This window comes from Mobula birostris, chromosome 16, assembly GCF_030028105.1.
Source record: "Mobula birostris isolate sMobBir1 chromosome 16, sMobBir1.hap1, whole genome shotgun sequence".
NCBI lineage: Eukaryota > Metazoa > Chordata > Chondrichthyes > Myliobatiformes > Myliobatidae > Mobula > Mobula birostris.
This window is the reverse complement of record NC_092385.1, coordinates 74,631,469-74,656,536: the sequence shown is the minus strand read 5'-3', so window position 1 is coordinate 74,656,536 and position 25,068 is coordinate 74,631,469. Positions and strand designations below refer to the sequence as shown.

Genomic DNA, 25,068 nt, shown 5'->3' with positions numbered 1-25,068 from the left:
GCTGCTACTACCTGGGATATGGTATCGTAGCATAAAATCCAGGATCAACAGGCTCCAGGGACGGCTTCTTTCACCAGGCCAATAGACTGATTAATTCATGCTGATGCTGCTGTATTTCCACGTTATATTGACTATCCTTTTGTACATAATGTTTATTATCAATTACTATAATTGGACATTTGAATGGAGACGTAATGTAAAGATTTTTACTCTTCATGTATTTGAAGGCTGTAAGTAATAAAGTCAATTCAATTCAATATTTTCACAAAACTGCTCAATGCCAACACCCAATAACCAAGTGGAGTTCACTAGTGTGCTGTTTTACTTAATTTATGTCAAGCAAATAATTCAGCATGTTGATATGCTCAGGGTTTTCTGTCACTGCATTACTAAGATTGGTGCCACAGTATCACAGTGGTTAATGCGATGCTGTTACACCCAGGCATTGAAGTTCAGGATTCAATCCCAGCATCCTCTGTAAGCAGTCATATTCTCCAAGGAATGAGTGTTTTTTTCTTCCGTGTCTTCTAGTTTCCTTCCACAGTCCAAAGATGCACCGGGTAGGTTAATTGGTCATTGTAAATTGTCCCAAAATGAGATTAGGGTTAAATTGGGGTTGTTGGAGGTTGCTGGGTGGCGTGGCTCAAAGGGAGGAAAAGACCGATTCTGTTCTGTATCTCTAAATAAGCAAATAAATGAGATGCTAGTGATTATTTTTAGGGTGATGGTAACATGTCTGTGCCAGAATGGGGGACTAAAAGCTGTTAGAGTAGTGTTTCATTCAAGAAAGTGAAAAATTTCAGAGCTGACTTTTCATATGCAAATACGATGAGTGATTAGGAGGTCAAGTGGTATGTTAGGCATTATTACAAAAGGACTTGTGGAGAAGGAAGGAAGTTATTGCAATTGTATCTTGTTTTGGGTGAGACCACATCTAGAGTATTGTCTGTATGGTTTTGTTCTCCTTTCTTTTAAAAAAAAGCTGTACATGATGTAAGTGCCAAACGGGAAGTGCAGCTACAATTTACCAGATAAGTTCTGGGGGTGGTGGGCTTGCAGCACAAGGAGAGGCTGAGTGGATTGCACTGTATTCTCTGCAGTGTATGTCAGGGGATCTCATTTGAAATGTACAAAATTACTAAAGAGCTTTATAGATCAGTTGTTTAGAATCAGATAGTACAGCTTGAGAATGTGGAGGAGTCTGTTTTGGAGTGAAATTAGAAATTGCTTGATGCTGTGAACTTTTCCAAAGGTTCTCTAATTAGTAATTGGTTATTATTTTTGTTTGTACTGAAATTCAGTGAAAAGCTTTTATTTGCATATTCCTAACCATTAATTAGTACATGGAGGCAGAACAAAAGGAAAATCATAAGAAATAGGAGCAGGAATAAGCCATCTGGCCCGTTGAGCCTGCTCTGCCATTCAATAAGATCGTGGCTGATCTGGTCATGGACTCATCTCCACCTACTTGACTTTTCCCCCATAACCCCTACTATGCAAAAATCTGTCCAACTTTGTCTTAAATATATTTACTGAGGTCACCTCCACTGCTTCATTGTGCAGAGAATTCCACAGATTCACCAGTCTCTCAGAAAAGCAGTTCCTCCTATAAGATCTCCTCTCATTCTTCTGAATTCCAGCAAGTACAGTCCCAGGCAACTGAATCTCTCCTCATCGTCTAACCCCCTCATCTCTGGAATCAACTTTGTGAACCTCCTCTGCACTGCCTGCAAAGACAGTATATGCTTCCTCAAGTAAGGAGACCAGAACTGTATGCAGTACTCCAGGTGCGGCCTCACCAGTTGCTTCGACAGTTGCAGCATAACCCTCCTGCTCTTACATTCAATCCCTCTAGCAGTGAAGGCCAGCGTTCCATTTTCCTCCTTTGTAACCTGCTGCACCTGCAAACCAACCTTTTGTGATTCATGCACAAGCACTCCCAAGTCCCTCTGCACAGCAGCATGCTGCAATCTTTTACCATTTGAATAATAACCTGCTATTCCATTTTTCCTTCCAAAGTGGATGACCTCGCATTTACTCACATTGTACTCTATCTGCCAGATCCTTGCCCACTCACTTAACCTATCTATATCTCTCTGCAGACTCTCAGTATCTTCTGCACAATTTGCTTTTCCAGACAATTTAGTATCATCAGCAAACTTAGATACACTACACTTAGTCCCCTCTTCCAGATCATTAATGTATATTGTTAACAGTTGTGGGCCCAGCATCGACCCTTGTGGCACACCACTCATCACTGATTGCCAACCAGAGTAACACCTATGTATCCCAACTCTCACCTTTCTGTTAGTTAACCAATCCTCTATCCATGCTAATATATCACCCCCAACTTTATCCTTATCTTATGGATAAGTCTTTTTAAGGGACCTTATCAAATGCCTCCTGCAAGCCCAAGTAAATAACGTCCATCTGTTCCCCTCTATCCACTGTGCCTGTTACATTCTCAAAGAACTCCAGTAAATTTGTCGAACAGGACCTGCCTTTGCTGAATCCATGCTGCGTCTGCTTGATGGATCCATTTCTTTCCAGATGCCTTGCTATGTCTTAATGATAGTTTCAAGCTTTTTCTCAACTACAGATGTTAAACTACCTAGCCTATAGTTACCTGCCTTTTGCCTACATCCTCTTTTGACACTTGTTGTCTTTAAATCTGCCGGGACTTGCCCAGAGTCCAGGGAGTTTTGGTAAATCATCACCAAAGCCTCTACTATAACTTCTTCCACTTCTTTCAGTACCGTGGGACGCATTCCATCAGGACCAGGGGAGTTGTCCATCTTCAGGCCCACAAGTTTGCTCAGCACTACCTCTTTAGTGATAGCTATTGTATCGAGGTCCTCACCTCCCATTGCATACATAACATCTCTCTATGGCATGTTAAATGTGTCCTCCACCATGAAGACTGACACAAAATAGTCATCCAAAGCTTCTGATGTTTCCTCATTACCCAATATCAGTTCCCCCTTGTCCTCCAAGGAACCTACGGTCACTTTAGCCACCCTTTTCCATTTTATATAATTATAAAAACTTTTACTATCTGTTTTTATATTTTGTGCTAATTTATTTTCAGAATCTAGCTTCCCTTTCTTTATTGCTCACTTAGTGGTATTTAGTTGCTTTTCAAAGTTTTCCCAATCTTCCAGTTTCCTACTGCTGTATATATGAGCTTTTAGTTTGATCCCTTCTTTTATTTCCTTAGTTATCCAATGCTGGCTGTCTCCACCCTTACTGTCCTTGCTTTTAATTAAAATATACTTCTGTTGAACACAGTGAAAAATCTCTTTGAAAGTCTTCCACTGTTCCTCAACTGTCCCACCATATGGCTTGTGTTCCCAATCTATACTAGCCAAATGCTCACTCATTCCATTGTAGTTCAAAGGTCCAATTTAATGTCAGAGAAATGTATACAATATACATTCTGAAATGCTTTTTCTTTGCAAACATCCACAACAACAGAGAAGCGCACGAAAGAATGAATGCCAGTTAAACGTGAGAACCCCAAAGTAACCCCCCCCAGCTCCCCCCTCCCACGCCTAAGTGGCAGTGAGCAGCAATCACCCCTCCCTCCACCGGCAAAAAAAAGCAAGCATCAGCACCACCACCGAGTACAAGCGTGAGCTAGGCAGTAGCAAAGACACAGATTTGCAGTTACCCCAAAGGCTTCACATTTCATCCGGCATTCCATAATAAGGGAGAGTGAGGTGTCCTCCATTTTCACAGCGAGCAGGAGACAGAACAACAGCCTGCTGGTTTATGATGTTAAAAGTCCATTTCGGCGCTTCTTACGAGCTCTGTGCCTGAAGATCGCGAAGATCTCGGGTCTTCAGGCCCACAGCAATAGATTTTCCGGCCTCCCCGACGACACGAGTCTCCTGTCGATCTACCCGTCTTCAGAGACCCAACATCTTAGGCTTTCAAATACAAGTGAGACTCTCAAGCCGAACCCTTTGCATGTCAGATAACGGCCAGTCCTGAAACTCTGAGAACGGGTCCCATTCCCGCAAAGAACCGAAGTCTGCATGTAACTCCAGGTCAGCATCTTCAAAAGATCCCTGAAAGGGAAAATAAAGATATTAAAGATAGAAATAGAGCTGATTCCAAAGATGCAAGCAAAGGAGTTGCTGTTTAGCCCTGTCTTAACTCTGTCTCCACTTAGTCTCCATTGTTTAGACATATTACACTGGTTTAATAATCATACTGTGATCACTCTTCATATAACTGTTATATATAGTATTAGTTACTGAAGCTGCAGTGCAATTGGACAAATAAGGGGCATAGGCCATGACAAGGTAGATGGGAGATCAAGTGTTCATCTTTATCGTACAAGAGGTCCATTCAAGATTCTTATGACATGGGATAGAAACTGTTGTTGAACCAGGCAGCACATGTTTTCAAGCCTTTGTATCTTCTGGCCCCCAATGAAACGGAGAAGCGAGACTGACCAGGGTACAAGGTGTCTGATTATGTTGGCTACTTTCTCAAGGCATTGGGAAGTTAGACAAAAGCAATGGAGGGGAGATTGGTTTTTGTGATGACTGGACTGTTCACAACTTCTTGTGGTCTTGGGCAAAACAATTGCCATACCAAGTTGTGATGTAGCGTTTTCTTTTTAATGTCGAGGATCATCAGGGACATGTAAAAATGGCAAAACACAAATCGTTTGGTTTCAGAATATAAGAAGAACTGAGAGATATTGGAGCAGTATCTGCAGGCCAGATGTCTGTCCTTTTTCTACTATTTCTTCTGATCTTAAATGTTTTTTTTCAGGTTGGGACAGCCAAGTTAAAATAGCTCATTGACAGTGACTGTTGCAGTTCACTAAGTCTTAGCAATTGGATTTGTTATTAGAGAGTGTGGACTAATCAAAAGGGCAATATTGTGGATCACTCTCATTGGCTATGTTATTCAAACACGAGGAAATCTGCAGATACTGGAAATTCAAGCAACACACATCAAAGTTGCCGGTGAACGCAGCAGGCCAGGCAGCATCTCTAGGAAGAGGTACAGTCGACGTTTCGGGCCAAAACCCTTGGACGAAGGGTCTCGGCCCGAAACGTCGACTGTACCTCTTCCAATAGATGCTGCCTGGTCTGCTGCGTTCACCGGCAACTTTGATGTATGTTGCTCGGCTATGTTACTGTCCAGGCAATTACTATGTTTTCAACATTTCATCAGATGTATTTGTAATTACTCAATATTGATGTGGCATTTGTACAGTAGCTTTACAGACTTGCAGGACATTGCATTAAGACAGGATATTCCTGAAGCAGTTAAAGAAATCAATAATAAAGCACAGCTTTTAATTTAATTTTGTAGTTTGTTTGAAACTTTATTTTCACAGCTGTTTTAAATGTCACTCACTTTTTTTTTAGCATTTTTTAAATATTTAATCGTCTTCAACGGGAAAAGCATTCAATTCATTGTGAAAGGAAGCTGAAAATTGCGCCTTTGATTATTTCTACATTTTAAGGCTACTACCAACAAAATTGACATAAATGGTCCCTGAAAAGAAAGACATGGATCCCCCTTGACTGTTGATTACAGTGGAGGCGAATTGCCTGTTTTGTACTGTTCATTCTTTATGAATCTGTCAGTACCTATCCGGAAGTAACTGTGCAGTTGGTTTAGCTGGGGACAAATAAAGTCATAGCTAGTGTACTTAATGCCAGTTTTTACATAATTTAATAAGAGGTGCATTGAGGTTAGAGGAGATGCTGTTCATTCTAGTAATGATTCCTCCTGCATTACAAAGGAGAGGGATATTTGGGTGTTACTTCAGAGGTCTTAGCAGAGAAAGTAGAAATTAAGAAAGACATTCTGTATCATCAACAGGAGATGACCGAGTACTCCCCATGTTTCATCAGAAGGTTGTGGGAATGGTTCGCGATGGAAGTCAATACTTAGACTCAGGGTTATTTTAATTTATGACCTTGCACGAGTGGTGAAGGTCACTTCCTGCAGCCACGCCACAATCTTTGAATCTCTCAATTCGCCAGTGACACTTTGCTTATTTATGAACAATCCCAATTAATCTGGACTTGTACTTAACATGCTACTGTTTGCACCCACTTTCTACCAACTAAGATTGAATGATATTCTGACATATTTCCTTTTTTTCTCTCTTCTGAGGCCCTCTACAAGTTCCTCTGCTGAAAGACAGTGGTGTCGTGCCAGGCATGTTGCAAACGTTGTACATGGACATTAGGGCACAGGGAGATCACATGGTAGGCTGGGTTTTAAATCAGTGGGTTGCTGGGTGCCGCAGCTTGGTGGACAGAAGGCCCTGTTCTGCTCTGTATCTCTAAATAAAGTGAAGATTACCACCAAACAAATGTGCAAGAACTATTCATTTAGTTTTGACTGCTGCATGGAATTATTTTGTTAATTTTGTTTGAAATCTTTATTAGTGGAGGCTTTAATTTTTTCGCACTGTGGCTAAGTTTATGTGGAAATGGTCAGTAACAGGGAAAGTAATCTGGAGCTGTTGGTGAACGGACAATTGTGATTATGTTCACTGATAGCATACTTGCATAAATTCATCATATGGGCATAAAGGGACTGTCTGGGTGGCTTTATCATTATTTGCACTGGTTCCTCAGCTGTTTGCCGCATAATAACAATTCAAGAAGGATTCAAAACCTAGAGCTTTGGCTGATTTTTAATGTATTAAAAACATTTGCAGAAATGAAACAGTCCAGCTGGTAGTAACTGATGTATATCAGATGTCTTTTTACAGAAAGTCATTAGTTTTGAAAAAGAGAAATAAATGTTTGTATATAAACGTAATGTGTCTACTAAAGTATATAAGTAAAATTCTAGTTTAGAGCTTAATTGGTGTGAGCGAGTCAGTACATTCACTTTGCTCCCTTTCAGGGACACAACGTTAACGTGCCCTATTGAATATTGAATAACGTTGTAACAAGTAGCCAGGCATATTGAAAGTACAGTGAACTTTGCAAGTGGAGGGTACTTTTAATTATGAAGCGCCTTTTTTATTCAGTTATCCTATGTGAGGAATTGAGGATATAAAAAAATCATTTTGAGCCTATGTAAACTCTGGCTAAAAGAATAAATGGGACTGAATAGGAATTTTTGAACTGAAGTAAATTCTGTCTTCAGCAGTTAGCTAAAAACCGGCTTATACTAGTTCTCTTTTGGTTTGCAGAGAGACATTGAGGGTTTGATAACATTGTACATTGTACCCTTGTTTGAGTAGGGGGAGGAGGACTCACTGCTAAGGACAGGAATGAACATACATCTGAAATTAAGTCAGGACCTAGGGAATAACTGATATGGCCTGGACAGTACGTCTATCTGTAATTAAACCTTGATTTAGTGGACTCTCTTATCTAAGGAATTAAGTTTTGCACCAACACACTTGGTGGGCATACCAGTTCAAATAACATCTTGCAACAGTAATGTATGGGGCTTACGATGTATCAATATACAGCTGTAATCTGACTAAGTGGGCCCACTTGTCAGATGGTGGCAGTACTTACATGCCTTCCCTTCGACAACTGGGTCTCAAACTCCTACAAGAGGGTGCGCGATAAACCGTTATAACTATAAGAAGCTGGTCTCCTGAGTTTTATTCAGATTCGACTTTAACATTTGGTGCCACGAACACGATCTCAATATAGGGAGTGCCAAGCAGACGGGCTTAGTAAGCAGCTGGACCACTCTGGGAACTGTGGAGACTGACTGGGCGCCCAATAGGTATTTTACCTTTTGTCGCTCTCCGTTAGTTCCTTTGGAGGCGTGGTCCCTAGCCGAAGGCTGATTGCATAACCTTGACAGGATCGGGAAAGAATCTGCTGGGAGACTTGTATAACGTAGGCAAATTTTACCAATTGGGCAGGAGGCAGAGGTGCTGGGTCAATTTTATCAATTGAGCAGGAGGTGCCAAGCTGGGTAAATTTATCTGATTTATTAATTGAGCAGGAGGCTTTGTGCTGGGTTAATTACTTAGAAAACATGAGTCAATTACACGATTGATAGGAGTGGGCCAGGAGCAGCCCTACACAATATGTGTGAGGGTTTTCCAGACAAGGAAAAAGATTTGTGAATGTTGAGTGCAGCACTGAATAAGAAATTGGAGAACAAAATGTGGCCACTGGGTTGGGGGGGGGGAACCTGGGGGTATTACCTCCAGGGTTGTTTTGAGGTGACAGACTGGTAGGCACTCTGTAAGCCACATGGAGAGGATATTGATGGGCTCACAGAGTGCATCACTGATTACATTAACTTCTGTGTGGACTGCAATGTTCCGACAAGAACTGTCCTTTGTTATTCAAATAACAAGCCATGGGTGACAAAGGACATTAAGGACATCCTGAACGCTAAAAAGAGGGCATTTAGAGATGTAAACAGGGAGGAGCTGAGGGCAATACAGAGGGACCTGAAAGCCAGGATCAGGGAGGCTAAAGACAGGTACAGGAGGAAGCTTGAGTGGAAACTCCAGCAGAACAACATGAGAGAGGTCTGGAGGGGGATGAGGACCATCACTGCGTTCCGGCAAACTAGCAACAGAGGAGCTGAGGGCAGTGTGGACAGGGCCAACAAACTTAACCTGTTTGTTAACAGATTTGACATTGTGACCCCCTGCTCATTCCCCACATGAGCCATCTGTTGTTGGCCCCCAACCAACACATATTCCACTCTCCTCTCCTACCCCTCCTCACGATCCCCCACCCTGCTCTCAAGACTATACCCCTCCCCCACACGAAACCACCACAGTGGGCTACACATCTGAACAGGTGAGAAGACAGCTGAAATGTCTCAACCCAAGCAAGGCTGCAGGACCGGATGGTGTCAGTACCAGGGTGCTCAAAGCCTGTGCCCCTCAGCTATGTGGAGTACTTCGCCATGTATTCAACCTGAGTCTGAGGCTCCGGAGGGTTCCTGTACTGTGGAAGACGTCTTGCCTTGTCCCTGTGCCGAAGACGTTGCGCCCCAGTGGCCTCAATGACTACAGACCGGTGGCATTGACCTCCCACATCATGAAGACCCTGGAGAGACTTGTTCTGGAGCTGGTCAGGCCACACTTAGATCCCCTCCAGTTCGCCTACCAGCCCCGACTAGGAGTGGAGGATGCCATCGTCTACCTGCTGAACCGTGTCTACGCCCACCTGGACAAGCCAGCGAGCACTGTGAGGGTCATGTTTTTTGACTTCTCCAGTGCGTTCAACACCATCCGACCTGCTCTGCTGGGGGAGAAGCTGACAGCGATGCAGGTGGATGCTTCCCTGGTGTCATGGATTCTTGATTACCTGACTGGCAGACCACAGTACGTGTGCTTGCAACACTGTGTGTCTGACAGAGTGATCAGCAGCACTGGGACTCCACAGGGGACTGTCTTGTCTCCCTTTCTCTTCACCATTTACTCCTCGGACTTCAACTACTGCACGGAGTCTTGTCATCTTCAGAAGTTTTCTGATGACTCTGCCATATTTGGATGCATCAGCAAGGGAGATGAGGTTGAGTACAGGGCTACGATAGGAAACTTTGTCACATGGTGTTAGCAGAATTATCTGCAGCTTAATGTGAAAAAGACTGAGGATCTGATGGTAGACCTGAGGAGAGCTAAGGTACCGGTGACCCCTGTTTCCATCCAGGGGGTCAGTGTGGACATGGTGGAGGATTACAAATATCTGGGGATACGAATTGACCATAAACTGGACTGGTCAAAGAACACTGAGGCTGTCTACAAGAAGGATCAGAGCCGTCTGTATTTCCTGAGGAGACTGAGGTCCTTTAACATCTGCCGGACGATGCTGAGAATGTTCTACGAGTCTGTGGTGACCAGTGCTATCATGTTTGCTGTTGTGTGCTGGGGTAGCAGACACCAACAGAATCAACAAACTCATTCGTAAGGCCAGTGATGTTGTGGGGATGGAACTGGACTCTCTCACAGTGGTGTCTGAAAAGAGGGTGCTGTCTAAGTTGCATGACATCTTGGTCAATGTCTCCCATCCACTATATAATGTACTGAGTGGGCACAGGAGTACATTCAGCCAGAGACTCATTCCTCCGAGATGCAGCACAGAGCGTCATGGGAAGTCATTCCTGCCTGTGGCCATCAAACTTTACAACTCCTCCCTTGGAGGGTCAGACACCCTGAGCCGATAGGCTGGTCCTGGACTTATTTCATAATTTACTGGCATAATTTGCATATTACTATTTAACTATTTATGGTTCTATTACTATTTATTATTTATGGTGCAACTGTAATGAAAACCAGTTTCCCCCTGGGATCAATAAAGTATGACTATGACTACTACTACTATGACTATGAGAACAAGTAGTAAATTTGATATGGAAAAAGAACTGTGGAAAGAAGTGGAAACTGTTGAAAAGAGAATGGAAGGAAAAGGCAAATGTAAAGTGGAACAGTACGTTATTGGCAAGTTAGAGGAATAATGCATATGACAAAGGGATAGAGGTATGTATTGCAGAAGGAATGCCAAAAGGTCGGGAGATGCTAAAGGCAGAGCGTGAATGGGTGGATGGGCGCCGAAAACGAGAGCAAGAGAAACAACGTAAGCAGACCAAGGCTGACCTAGATAGGAGAGAAGGGCAGGAACCTCAGTCTAAAGTTCAAACTAACAGGGAAACAAGGGATCCCGAGCCCATGTCTGGCATACCGACTTTGTTTGAGGGTAGTGACCGCGAGGAGTGGGTACCCACCGTACCCTCTCCACCTTACCAGGGGCCAAGTGCACTTGGTGGTCCCGAACCTCAATCCTCCCACTATTCAGATACGGTGGCCACTCGGGTAAAACAGCGGCAGCATGGAAGGGGAGGTCCCTATACCCTGAGATTCATAAAGGGAATACCGAGGATTGTTCTGAGACCGGGGGGGGGGGGAGAATCCAATGAAACCCCAGAGTTAACGGCTGCACCAAGACAACTGTCTACCCGAATGCTGCCCAGTCCTTGAGCAGTGGAGGAGGGACAGCCCTCAGTAATTCCTGTGTATGCACCCTGGAAGCCTCAAGAAATGATAATGATCATGAATCAGGCTCCAGATAGAAAAGAAAAACCAGCACAGTTTGCTCAGTACTATACAAATGTATAACGTGACCCTGTAAGATTTATTTGGTCTCTGCTGCATGACCCTCTCAGTTGATGAGGGGCGGAAATGGAAGGCAGAATTAAGATACCAAACCTATCAGGAGTTACAGGCGGGAAGCCCTAATGAGAAGGAACAGACAGACCAGGTTATTCAAGCATTGGAAAGGGCTCTCCAGCAACCTGTAAACATCACTAAAGTACTTGAATGCAAACCTAAGCCTAGGGAATCGGGACCAGACTATTGGGAGCGATTTGTGTTCTGCTCTGGGACTTTCGTAGGAGACCAAGCCTTTAATAATGGGAATCCGTCCCCCAGTTTAATACCCTACTGCTCCAATGCTTACCAACTAAGTTAGCCAACATGATTAAGACAAATAATATGGATTGGCCTGACAGTGACCGAAGTCGAATGCAACGAGCTTTGACATATTATTGGGACCCAGCTTTCGAATCTTGATCAACCCCGAAGGGAACTAATATTAAAGGTTCAGCGGGGAGAAGGACACGAGTGGGCTATATCTGGGGATCAGAACTGGGATAATTTTCCTGATTGGCTGGAACCCTGATAACCTGGACTCTTATTGGGCAGGACCCAATAGAATGCTAGCCCAACGGCTACCATCCAACCGTCAGGATTCTAGGAATGGTAGGCCTGGTCCACCGCACCGAATGTTATCACAGGCAGGCAATGGGTATGGGGGGGGGGCCGACCCCGGACCAAGTGGGGTGTGCTTCAGTTGTGGACGTCCTGGGCACTGGAGGGTGAGGTGCCCATGGGAACAAAAACCTACCAAGGGACAGGTGGGGACAACGACTGCATTCTCTGCCCATAACCCGTTTAGAAATTGACAAGTCAGGATGCTCTCTACCATGAATACCACCACTCAGGAAGAGCCCAATGTAATATTGCAAGTTGCCGGAATTCCAATTACGTTTGTGATTGATATGGGGGCAACCGCATCCACTCTCGATCAGGAAATAGTATCGGAACAGGGATTGCAGCTATCGGAGGCTGCAATCACACTGTCTGGGTTTGAAAGCACGGAACATACGTATTCATGTACCCAGCCACTGCAGGTTGAATTCCAGGGGAACCAGTGTGAGGTTTCATTTACAGTCACCACCAGTCTGAGGTGTAATCTAGCAGGGAGAGACTTGCTTTGTCTGTTGGAAGTCGAGATTCTGTGCACAGACAAGGGTGTCACCCTGGGACTAGTGAACAACGGACAGCTTCCCCAGTTTCCGCCCCCCCCCCCCCCCCCCCCCCAGTGGTGGGCACTTAATCTGGACTCCATTTTGTTTGAACCCGCTCTGCCAGCAGTTGATCCCCATGTGACCCTGTGCTGTGACCCTACGGGGTTCTCCACTGAGGAAAGCCAAGATTATGCACCCCTCGAGGGACAGAAGTTCCCAGTCACTGTGATTGGAGAGGTTAAAGGAAGAGAGGGCTGTTCATTACTGGCTGAAGTTCTGGATTTCTTTTTGCGACAGACGGGACTGGTGGTTCCCCATACCACCGTTAGGCTTTGCCTTGGGTTCAAGCCAAAGAGCCTAGGGTTCCTTGCTTATACCCTGATGAAACAAGCCTCCAGCACCAAGGCAGACTGGCAAGACTTGGCCGCGGGCCAAGTCTGATACTGGAAGGAGTCTGAGGTGAAGACGGGACATCTGGTAAGGCACTCTTAATATCGACTGAACCCAAGACGTTATACCCCATCTCTGGGCAATTTCAGTCCATGAAATCGGCCGCACCAACTGCCCCTCTGTCTGGATCAGCATGAAGGAAGGACAGACTCTCCCATCCATTCCGCAATACCCCCTCAAGCCCGAGGCAACGTCTTATGAGGATGGAAGCTCTTTTGTGGATCCAGCAGGAAAATGATTTTCTGGCTATGCGATAGTGACAGACAGTGAAGTAATTGAGCAGGCCTCTTTTGAAGCAGCTGTCTCAGCCCAGAAAGCTGAGCTGTTTGCTCTGACTCGTGCCTGTATCCTAGCAACAGGCAAAAGTGCAAATGTGTACACAGACTCCTGTTATGCATTTGGAGTGGCACGTGACTACAGGGCTGTCTGGGACATCGGGGATTCCTGACTTCCTCTGGCCACCCCATTAGTAATGCCACTTTCGTAAACAACTTACTCACCGCTCTACAGCTACCTTGAGCTTTGGCTATTATTACATTTGCAGCCCACACCCGCATGTCCGACCGGGTTACTAAAGGCAATGCTTTAGCGGATAAGACAGCGAAAGGTGCGGCATAATCCTCGGTAGTTGTAGTCCCTTCGGGTTCCTGTCAAGCAGCCCTCTGTGACTTAAGCAGAACGGGTTTGCCAGACATGCGGGAGGTACGTACTTTCAGGGGGACGCCTCTGAGGAGGAGCGTAAACTGTGGTCCCAGATGGGGTGCCAGAAAGACCCCCAGCTAGGTTTTTGGATCACCCCAGCAGGACAGATTTGTGTTCCTACACAGTTTTTACCAATATTGGTGGATTATATACATAATTGTACACACTTGGGAAAGGAGGGAATGGTTGGTAACCTGTACCCTGCACACCGGATACGACTCGGTATGACTCGCTTGCCAGGTGGACCTTTTTCGTGTCTACAAGTTGATTTTATTGAATTGCCTGGAGTACATTGCTATAGATACTGCTTAGTTATTATACATGTGTTTAGTAGATGGATTGAAGCTATTCCAACTACCAGTAATACTGCTATGACTGTTGTGAGAGTATTATTACGGGAAATAATTCCCAGGTACAATCTGCCAGAGATGCTGAGCTCTGACAATGGCCCACACTTCGTGGCGAAAGTAAACGAAGGGGTATGTAACAAACTAGCTATCAAGAACAATCCTACTGTGTGCACCACCCACATAGTGGCATAGTGGAGAGAGCCAGTGGCACTCTGAAGAGTAAATTGGCCAAACTAACGGCAGAGACTGGACTCGCTTGGTTGAAGGTCCTACCGCTAGCCCTATTCCACATGAGGATTACCCCACAGGGGAAACAGGGTTGTCACCTGCTGAAATCATTTATGGATGGCCCATGAGGACATCCTGGGGACTAAGATCTTGTGTACCATTGCTCCCAGAAAGTCTACCAGCAAGAATTGGATATGCATACCCTGGGGGAAGAGATGGGGAAATATGTATGCCAATTAACCAAAATTCTCCAAGCATTACATTCACAGGTACGACAGGCTTACAAGGAAGAGAACTACCCTGCAGAGAGGAGTGACTATCCCATCCTAGAACCTGGAGATTTTGTACTGATCAAGAACTGGGATCGAGAGAAACTCAGATGTTACTGACCACTCCCACGGCTGTGAAACTGAAGGGGCGATCTTGATGGATACGTCGAACAGACTATAAACGTGTTACTGAAGGAACTGAGCAGGACTGTCTTGGACTGAAGGGAAATGTATTGATTGATGGTGGTGTCTGTGCTTATACCTTTGAGAGGGCTCACCCCAGCATCTGGGGGGCCCCATGTCAACACCTTTCTGTCTCTCTGTCACACCTATACCAAACAGGTAGAACTAGGGGCCTAACAACAGGAATTCTGCAGATGCTGGAAATTCAAGCAACACACATAAAAGTTGCTGGTGAACGCAGCAGGCCAGGCAGCATCTCTAGGAAGAGGTACAGTCGACATTTCAGGCCGAGACCCTTCGTCAGGACTAACTGAAGGAAGAGTTAGTAAGGGATTTTAAAGTTGGAGGGGGAGGGGGAGATCCAAAATGATAGGAGAAGACAGGAGGGGGAGGGATAGAGCCAAGAGCTGGACAGGTGATAGGCAAAAGGGGATACGAGAGGATCATGGGACAGGAGGTCCGGGAAGAAAGACAAGGGGGGCGGGGGGACCCAGAGGCCCAGAGGATGGGCAAGAGGTATATTCAGAGGGACAGAGGGAGAAAAAGGAGAGTGAGAGAAAGAATGTGTGCATAAAAATAAGTAACAGATGGGGTACGAGGGGGAGGTGGGGCCTTAGCGGAAGTTAGAGAAGTCGATGTTCATGCCATCAGGTTGGAGGCTACCCAGACGGAATATAAGGTGTTGTTCCTCCAACCCGAGTGTGGCTTCATCTTTACAGTAGAGGAGGCCGTGGATAGACATGTCAGAATGGGAATGGGATGTGGAATTAAAATGTGTGGCCACTGGGAGATCCTGCTTTCTCTGGCGGACAGAGCGTAGATGTTCAGCAAAGCAGTCTCCCAGTCTGCGTCAGGTCTTGCCAATATATAAAAGGCCACATCGGGAGCACCGGACGCAGTATATCACCCCAGTCAACTCACAGGTGAAGTGTTGCCTCACCTGGAAGGACTGTTTGGGGCCCTGAATGGTGGTAAGGGAGGAAGTGTAAGGGCATGTGTAGCACTTGTTCCACTTACACGGATAAGTGCCAGGAGGGAGATCAGTGGGGAGGGATGGGGGGGACGAATGGACAAGGGAGTTGCGTAGGGAGCAATCCCTGCGGAATGCAGAGAGCGAGGGGAGGGAAAGATGTGCTTAGTGGTGGGATCCCGTTGGAGGTGGCGGAAGTTACGGAGAATAATATGTTGGACCCGGAGGCTGGTGGGGTGGTAGGTGAGGACTAGGGGAACCCTATTCCTAGTGGGGTGGCGGGAGGATGGAGTGAGAACAGATGTACGTGAAGTGGGGGAGATGCGTTTAAGAGCAGAGTTGATAGTGGAGGAAGGGAAGCCCCTTTCTTTGAAAAAGGAAGACATCTCCCTCGTCCTAGAATGAAAAGCCTCATCCTGAGAGCAGATACGGCGGAGACGGAGGAATTGCGAGAAGGGGATGGCATTTTTGCAAGAGACAGGGTGAGAAGAACTAGGGGCCTGCTGGGTTTGCGCCGAAATTCCGCAGCATGGTAAAACTATGATTCCAATGTCAGTAATCCCGCTCAACCAGAGGGAGGAACTCTCAGTTTGGGCTTTCTCAAATAATACCCGGGGAAGTGAGGTGCGGAATTGTAGTCCAGTCAGAGGTGACTGTGGCTGTCAGTGTTTTGAGGGATGGTATCTCAGGCCCCCATCAAGCAGAACCTCATATACTGGGAAACATATATCCTGGCCATACCTGCAGGTGCCCAGCAGCGGAGCGGTAAATGCCACCTGTTACTGTAAATTCCCTGGGGGGAAGATGCATTTTTTCTGGGAAATAGCAGCTGTGCCACCTTTACCACTGCAGACCCTCCCCAACCAGTAACTAGCACCCACTGGGTGTGTGGAAATCGGGCCTATATATGACTCCCAAAGGAAACTGTCAGCAGATGGGACCCGCAAAGTCCCAGCAAAGGGTAAACTGGCTGCTGTTACCGTGCATATTTAGTACCCCATCTGAGAGTCACGGCCCAGCTGCAAGGTCACCTCCATTGGAACAGGTGGCAGAGAGGTATAACTGAGACTGAGAGATTTTTGATGATCGCGTTTCCCTCCTATGGAGTGGCCAGGAATTTATGAAAGATAATCAATTTGGCTACAGCACTTGAGGAGCTGGCCAACAATACGAGGCGTGATTGATAAGTGCGTGGCCTAAGGTAGAAGGAGTCAATTTTAGAAAACCAAGCACATTTATTTTTCAACATAGTGCCCTCCTACATGTACACACTTAGTCCAGCGGTCGTTGAGTATACGGATCCCTTCTTTGTAGAAATGGTCCACAGCAGGGGTGATTGATGAGTTCGTGGCCTAAGGTAGAAGGAGATGAGTTATTAACTTCGAACTTTCTGCGTTATCACTCAGAGTTGAACTGCACGTGCATGTAGCGAGACTGTCTTGGACCTCCAGGTGGGCCACGGCAGGGGTGATTGATAAGTTCGTGGCCTAAGGTAGGAGATGAATTATATAGCTCTCATTACATGCACGTGCAGTTCAATTCTTTGAGTGAAAATGCAGAAAGTTTGAAGCTAATAACTCATCTCCTTCTACCTTAGGCAATAACTTATCAATAACCCTTGCTGTGGACCACTTCTAGAGGTCCAAGACACTGACTTCTACGAAGAAGGAATCTGTATGCTCCATGACCGCTGGACTAAGTGTGTAAGTGTAGCAAAAAAATAAATTTGCTAGGCTTTCTAAAATTGACTGTTTCTACCTTAGGCCATGAACTTATCAATTACCCCTCGTACTGCAGGGGCCTTGACAGAAACACAGGCCCAAGTAACAGAAATATCCACTGAAACAATCCAGCAAACAATCCTATAGAACCAGATGGTCCTTGATTTTGTTCTGGCAGAAAAAGGAGGAACATGCACTATTGTAGGGAGAGAATGCTGTACCTACATACCCGATGAATCTAGTAACATGTTGTCCCTTTCTGAGCATATAACCCAGGAAATACAAAAGATTCGTAACATAGGACAGATATTGCAGGGGTTTGGCAGCAGGGCAGGATGGTGGTCGTTTGGGAGCTTCTTCGGGAATATCGGTGGTATGCTATTGCATTATGGAAGTATTGTACTTATTGTAATTGCTGTCATTCTTGTATTGCGATGCTTGTGGCCACTGGTGGCTAGCTGTTTCAGCCGTGGGATCCGATTGTAACCTTTGGGCCCTCAGATTGATCATGAAATGTTAAAAAGGAGGGAATGAGGAATTGAGGATATCTCTAACCTCTGGCTAAAAGAATGAATGGGACTGAATAGGAATTTTTGAACTGAAGTAAACTCTGTCTTCAGCAGTTAACTAAAAACCGGCTTATACTAGTTCTCCCTTGGTTTGCAGCGAGACATTGAGGATTTGATAACATTGTACATTGTACCCTCGTTTGAGTAGGGGGAGGAGGACTCACCGATAAGGACTGGACAGTACATCCATCTGTAATTAAAACTTGATTTAGCGGACTCTCTTATGTAAGTAATTAAGTTTTGCACCAACAGACTTGGTGGGCGTACCAGTTCAAATACATCTTGCAACAGTAATATATGGGGCTTACAGTGTATAAATATATGGCTGTAACCTGACTAAGTGGGCCCACTTGTTGGACGGTGGCAGTACTTGCGTGCCTTCCCTTTGACAACTGGGTCTCAAACTCCTGCAGGAAGGGTACGCAATAAACTGTTGTAACTATAAGAAACTGGTCTCACGAGTTTTATTCAGATTCGACTTTAAAATATGAAGTTTAAGAACGAATAATAATAATGCATTGGAAATAAATTCAAGATAGAGTATTTTGCCATTTAATGTTTCCTATATAATTACAGTAGGTCCCAAGTATGCCTAAAATTTTGGATCACTTGGAGTCCTGAGCAAGGACTGCATTTCATAGGGAGATTAACATTAATTGCCTGCAGGAATAGAAAGAGTGCCAAGCCATGCTGTGAATGTGCAGCACAAGTTGAACCTGTGTGATGTCAACGGAGTGCAAATTAGAATTAAATGTGTCAGATTCTTAGGAATAGCAGGTATTTTTTTTTCTGGTTAGCAATTCATAGTTGACACCTGCAATTTTTTAATGTAAAAACAAGAAATCCTTGGTTTAGTTTTCCATAGGTCTGGATTTTGCTTTGACACAATATGGAGTAAATTGTACAGCTAATTCAGCAGTGCACGTATGTGGCCAGATAAGCATAGAAATTCAAGAAAGAAACAGCGTGATTTGCCCTGTCCTCTACAGTTTGTGCTGTAATGATACCTCATTGAAGCTTGGCAAAGAAATAGGATAAAGTTATGGTGCTTGCTCAGTTTCAAGATTCAAGATTGCTTAATGTCATTTCCTATACACAAATATAAAGAGAACAAAATAATTGTTACTCCAGATCCAAAGCAGCACAAAAAACATAGAAGATAAAGAACACAAAATAATAATAATGAAGATGCATGGTAAACATAAATACATAAGCAAGCTTATATAAGCAACACACGTAAAAGTTGCTGGTGCACGCAGCGGGCCAGGCAGCATCCCTAAGACGACGTAAAGTCGACGTTTTGGGCTGAGACCCTTCGTCAGGACTAACGGAAGGAAGAGCTGGTAAGAGATTTGAAAGTGGGAGGGGGAGGGGGAGATCCAAAATGATAGGAGAAGACAGGAGGGGGAGGGATGGAGCCAAGAGCTGGACAGGTGATTGGCAAAAAGGATATGAGAGGATCATGGGACAGGAGGCCCAGGGAGAAAGAAAAGGGGGAGGGGAGGAAAAAAACAGAGGATGGGGCAAGGGGTATATTGAGAGGGACAGAGGGAGAAAAAGGAGAGAGGGTGAAAGAATGTGTGTGTGTATATAAATAAATACAAATGCATCTCCCCCATTTCACCACATCTGCTCTCACCATCCTCCTGCCACCTCACTGGAAATAGGGTTCCCCTGGTCCTCACCTACCACCCCACCAGCCTCCGGGTCCAACATATTATTCTCCGTAACTTCCGCCACCTCCAACGGGATCCCACCACTAAGCACATCTTTCCCTCCCCCCCCGCCACTCTGCTTTCCGCAAGGATCGCTACCTATGCAACTCCCTTGTCCATTCGTCCCTCCCCATCCCTCCCCACTGATCTCCCTCCTGGCACTTATCCTTGTAAGCGGAACAAGTGCTACACATACCCTTACACTTCCTCCCTTACCACCATTCAGGGCCCCAGACAGTCCTTCCAGGTGAGGCGACACTTCACCTGTGAGTCGGCTGGGGTGATATACTGCGTCCGGTGCTCCCAATGTGGCCTTCTATATATTGGTGAGATCTGACGCATCTGGGAGATCGTTTTGCTGAACACCTACGCTCTGTCCGCCAGAGAAAGCAGGATCTCCCAGTGGCCACACATTTTAATTCCACATCCCATTCCCATTCTGATATGTCTGTCCACAGCCTCCTCTACTGTAAAGGTGAAGCCACACTCAGGTTGGAGGGACAACACCTTATATTCCGTCTGGGTAGTCTCCAACCTGATGGCATGAACATTGACTTCTCTAACTTCTGCTGATGCCCCACCTCCCCCTCGTACCCCATCTATTATTTATTTATATGCACACATTCTTTCTCTCTCTCTCTCCTTTTTCTCCCTCTGTCCCTCTGGCTATACCCCTTGCCCATCCTCTGGGTTCACCCCCCCCACTTTTCTTTCTCCCTGGGTCTCCTGTCCCATGATCCTCTCATATCCCCTTTGCCAATCACCTGTCCGGCTCTTGGCTCCATCCCTCCCCTTCCTGACTTTTCCTAGCATTTTAGATCTCCCCATCCCCCTCCCACTTTCAAATCTCTTACTCGCTTTTCCTTCAGTTAGTCCCGACGAAGGGTCTCGGCCCGAAACGTCGACTTTACCCCTTCCTAGAGATGCTGCCTGGCCTGCTGCGTTCACCAGCAACTTTGATGTGTGTTGCTTGAATTTCCAGCATCTGTAGAATTCCTCAAGCAAGCTTATATACATTGATTGTATGTTCATGAAGTCATGCTCAGCTATATATAAGGTGACTGCCAGGAAAGATAAAGTAGGGATGGAGTTACTGCATTTGGGGTAATTTAAGGTATTTAAGGATTGTAATTTCAAGTGTTAGTGAATTTTTAACTGTTCAATCAATTAAAATTAGTCAAACATCACCACCTTTGGTTTTGCAGTTTTAGTTTTATAGATGTAGCATATTATTCCTTCTGATTTTGTGTTTTTTTTTGTTACTTTCCCCTCTCACTATTTTCCCACCTTTGCCTTCCAGTATTTTGTTTTTCAAGGGTTTGCAAATGTTTTAATTCTGACTTTGCCTACCTTGTAAATTTTTAAATTGGAAGCAGTGAAGATCTTTGATATTCCTTCATGGTTCATGCTCATCACTGTTCTTGGTAGATAAGTAACCATTTTTACAGCTGAACCATGGAGAACATTCTAGCTGGTTGCATCACTATCTGGTATAGAGAGACCAGTGCACAGGATCTGAAAAATTTGTAGAGGGTTGGAAACTACCAGCTCCTTCATGGGCACTAGCTTCCCTAGTGTCAAAGACATCTTCAAAAGGCAATGCCTCAACATATTGCATAATTATTGTAGTTCATAGTTTTTTAATGTATTGCAGTATATTGCTGGTGCTAAACAACAAAATTCATGACATGTTAGTAATATTAAATTTGTAAGTCCTCATCCAGAAGTCCTCAATAACTCTGGTTAGCTGTCAACATAAGCAATGATATGTACTCAAGCAACACACATCAAAGTTGCTGGTGAACGCAGCAGGCCAAGCAGCATCTGTAGGAAGAGGTGCTGTCGACGTAGTGCCCTTCGAAGGGTCTCGGCCTGAAACGTCGACTGCACCTCTTCCTACAGATGCTGCTTGGCCTGCTGCGTTCACCAGCAACTTTGATGTGTGTTGCTTGAATTTCCAGCATCTGCAGAATTCCTGTTGTTTGCCAGTGATATGTACTGTAACTTTACTACTGACAGCAAAAGTTACTTCATTTATGTATGGTGCTACAGGCCAATATTTATACAACTGTGAACTTTGAATTTCTGTTGTGTACAATTACACTATCTTTTGACAGCGTGTTCGTATTGCCAGATTCCCAGTGATGCTTGTCCCATTGATCTGTTTTCATTCCACACGGATAATTACGGTGTCAAATGACAACATAACATAGGAGAATGAATTCGTAGATTGTTGAACACTTATGTAATTTCCATTCATTTAGTTATTGAGGTAGAAATTGTACAATGTGCAATTTGTGTTATACTTAGAAAGTATTCCATGATGTATTAAAAGCTTTGCTACTGCAAATGCAAGTCCCCTTTTTTTGGCGTGGCAAAAATTGCTGGTATTCTGTTTTAGCCTCATTGGCTTTTACACTACTTGGCTTGTGGCTCAATATCAGAATAATTGATCTTTTTTAATGCTTTAGTAAGGAGGTGAAAAATGTTGCTGCTTTCAGTTCTTACTGTTAATGGGTACCATTACTAGATTTTGGTTCATTGCAAAATTCCACTTCATCCAATGTTGATTACATCAGCAGCTCAGCCTTGTCAGATTTTTCAAACTCCAGGGTCTGGCATTACTGTATGCCTACAAAGCTCTTCTATCTGGCAACATTGATACACAATCAATATATGTTGCTATGTGTTTTAACTTCACTGGTTAGGATCTAATATTGCACTCTTGTTTTACAGATTTGAGAGCACAGTTCAAACAAGTAAATTGCAGGACTTTGTAAGCCGTAGCAAGATGGCACGATGTCGTAGTCGTTTTGTGTGCCCAGTCATTTTGTGTCAAGGAAAGGTACAATCTAGTTTCCTGTTCATATTTTAATTTAAAACAAATGAAATGGTGTGAATATAGGTATGTGTTATTAAGTTAAAAAGTAATTAAAGCAGTAACATGGGCATCAAACTAATCTGATGTGTATTAAATGAATAATTGTAAAGTTCAACAACATTTGAATGGGTAAATTCCCAAGATAACAAAATGCAATGTGATTTTAAGATTTATATTTTTTTTGCCCACTGTCACCTACTGCTGATATGATCACTGATCGAACTGCTGCATTATGATTACTAACCTCCTCTTGCCTTTAGTGCCCGGATTTATTGCCAGATTCTAGTGTTCCACAGTAATTATTTTAGGCTGAGCTGCATCTGCTAAACTGCCACTTAGTAACCCAGATATCTAAAAATAAATTCAGATTGGTGGTGGGAAGAAATAATTCTTCATCACCTAGTCTGTTTTTCAAAGTTATTAATGACCGCAGTGACAAGGGAAACACTGTACATCAGAAATCCCACATGCATTGTGATTAATGTTGTGATATAATGACAAGAAACTGTAGATCCAGATAATGACTTTCAGGCTGTGAAACTAAGTTTAATTATAAATATATATATTCATTTAAACTGGATTATTTATTTATTTATATATATATTTTATATATATATAAAAAAAAATTAGGACCATTCACTTCTGATAAATCACTACTTTAATTCAAAGGAGGAATCTTGGAATTTTCTGTAATTTGGTGACATCTTCCAATTTGTAGGAGAACAATCTCTTGGGATTGCGAAAGATGTGAATGTTCTTTGAGATAATTGGGTTAGTTGGTCAAATGCAATTTTGTATAAAATGGTAAATGTAGAGCACTAATATTATTAAGTGGAATAGTTCTATAGCCATCCTGATCGGGAAAGATACCAGGAGTTGGATGTTATTTTTTAAAAAAGTTATGGAGTTGGAAATCCAAAGTAAATACAGAAAATGCTGCACGAACTCAGCATCAGTGGAAACAGAAACAGAGCTGACTTTTCAGGTCAAGGAGCCTGCAAAAGTGAGAAAACAAACACGTTTTAAGTTGCAGTGAAGGAGAAGGGTGGAGAGTATGAAAGAAGTATCTGGAGTGGCATGTAAACCAAATTTATCAAGGTAGGAATTATTTTAAATCTGACAGATGGAGACAGAAGAGAGGAAAGCTAAACAAATTGGAATGTCTGCAGGAATGATGGGGGTGGGGGGGGGGGAAGAGTATTAAGTCCTGAAATTGTCTTATTTTCTTTTGGAGGCTCTGGGTCTTCATCATATATGCCAGGAAAGCACCGGATCCTTTTTTATATAGGCCAGCTTAACATTAGGTGGAAAGGCCTGTACTGTGCTGTACTGTTTTATATTCTTAGAGTAGACTTAAGGAATCATAGATGGAATGATCCATTCTGAATGCTGAGAGGGGAAGGAGCAGAAGATAAATGTGTAATCCTCATGATGAAGAATATTATGGAGAATAATCCATTGAATGTGGAGGTTTGTATGAGGAAGGTGAAAGAGAATCCCATCCTTGCTTTAGATGGCTGCAGAGAGGGCTGGAACAGAAGTGTAAGTAGTTTAGGAGGTACTTTTGATGTGTTGTCAACAGTGGTCGCTGGGAACCCTGTATTAGGCAGCTTTTAGACTCAGGTGTGAAAAGTCTCATTGTCAGAACAGATGTGATGGAGAGAAGGTGAGCAAATAGAACAAAGTTCTTGCAACAGAAGCAAAGAGAGATCTTTGCAAGTTAACTGAGATAACTAACTGGGCTTAAAATAGGTCATTGTCTCTAAGCCTGCCCCTTGAGATTATGATGGGATGTCAAGAAAAGGAAGAGTCAGATAATGTGAAGGGGAAAGCTGGGTGAAAATTGGCAACAAAGTTAATGAAATTTTCAAACTCTGTAGAGATGCAGGAAACATAGTAACAGGAAAAGAGCCGATTGAAGGAGATCTCAATGGTGTTGAAATGAGAGGTATTCAGTGGTCTGATGTTCATTAGTTGGACTGTGGTCAAGTGGGAGGTGTCTGAGCTCTGATATCTGGTTTCTTTTAGGTGGAGGTCAGTTTATCAAACCAGAACAGCGTGCCCCTTGTCAACAAACAGGGTGAGGATGTTGGGTTTGGTTCTAAATGAGTGAAATAGAAACATAGAAAACCTACAGCTCAATACAGGCCCTTCAGCCTACAAAGTTGTGCCAAACATGTCCCTACCTTAGAAGTTTCTAGGCTTACCCATAGCCCTCTATTTTTCTAAGCTCCATGTACCTATCGAAAAGTCTCTTAAAAGACCCTATCGTATCCGCCTCCACCACCGTTGCCGGCAGTCCATTCCACGCACTCACCACTCTCTGCGTAAAGAAAATTACCCCTGATATCTCCTCTGTACCTACTTCCCAGCACCTTACACCTGTGTCCTCTTGTGGCAACCATATCAGCCCTGGGAAAAAGCCTCTGACTATCCACACAGTCAGTGCCTCTCATCATCTTATACCCTTTATCAGGTCACCTCTCATCCTCTGTCTCTCCAACCAGAAAAGGCCGAGTTCACTGAACTTGTTTTCATAAGGCATGCTCCCCAATCCAGGCAACATCCTTGTAAATCTCCTCTGCAGCCTTTCTATGGTTTCCACATCCTTCCAGTAGTGAGGCAACCAGGACTGAGCACAGTACTCCAAGTGGGGTCTGACCAGGGTCCTATATAGCTGCAACATTACCTCTCAGCTCCTAAATTCAATTCCACAATTGAAGAAGGCCAATACACCGTACGCCT

At 44.2% G+C, this 25,068-nt stretch overlaps 1 protein-coding gene across 2 annotated transcripts in view; it reads left to right on the top strand.

Annotated features, from left to right (window-relative positions):
- mtmr14 (myotubularin related protein 14) overlaps positions 1–25,068 on the top strand; it is a 110,488-nt gene that overhangs the window by 14,462 nt on the left and 70,958 nt on the right. For both annotated transcript variants that reach the window (XM_072280852.1, XM_072280853.1), the window contains exon 3: positions 22,179–22,287. In XM_072280852.1, the coding sequence (XP_072136953.1) occupies positions 22,179–22,287 (109 nt within the window). The remainder of the gene's footprint in view (positions 1–22,178; positions 22,288–25,068) is intronic.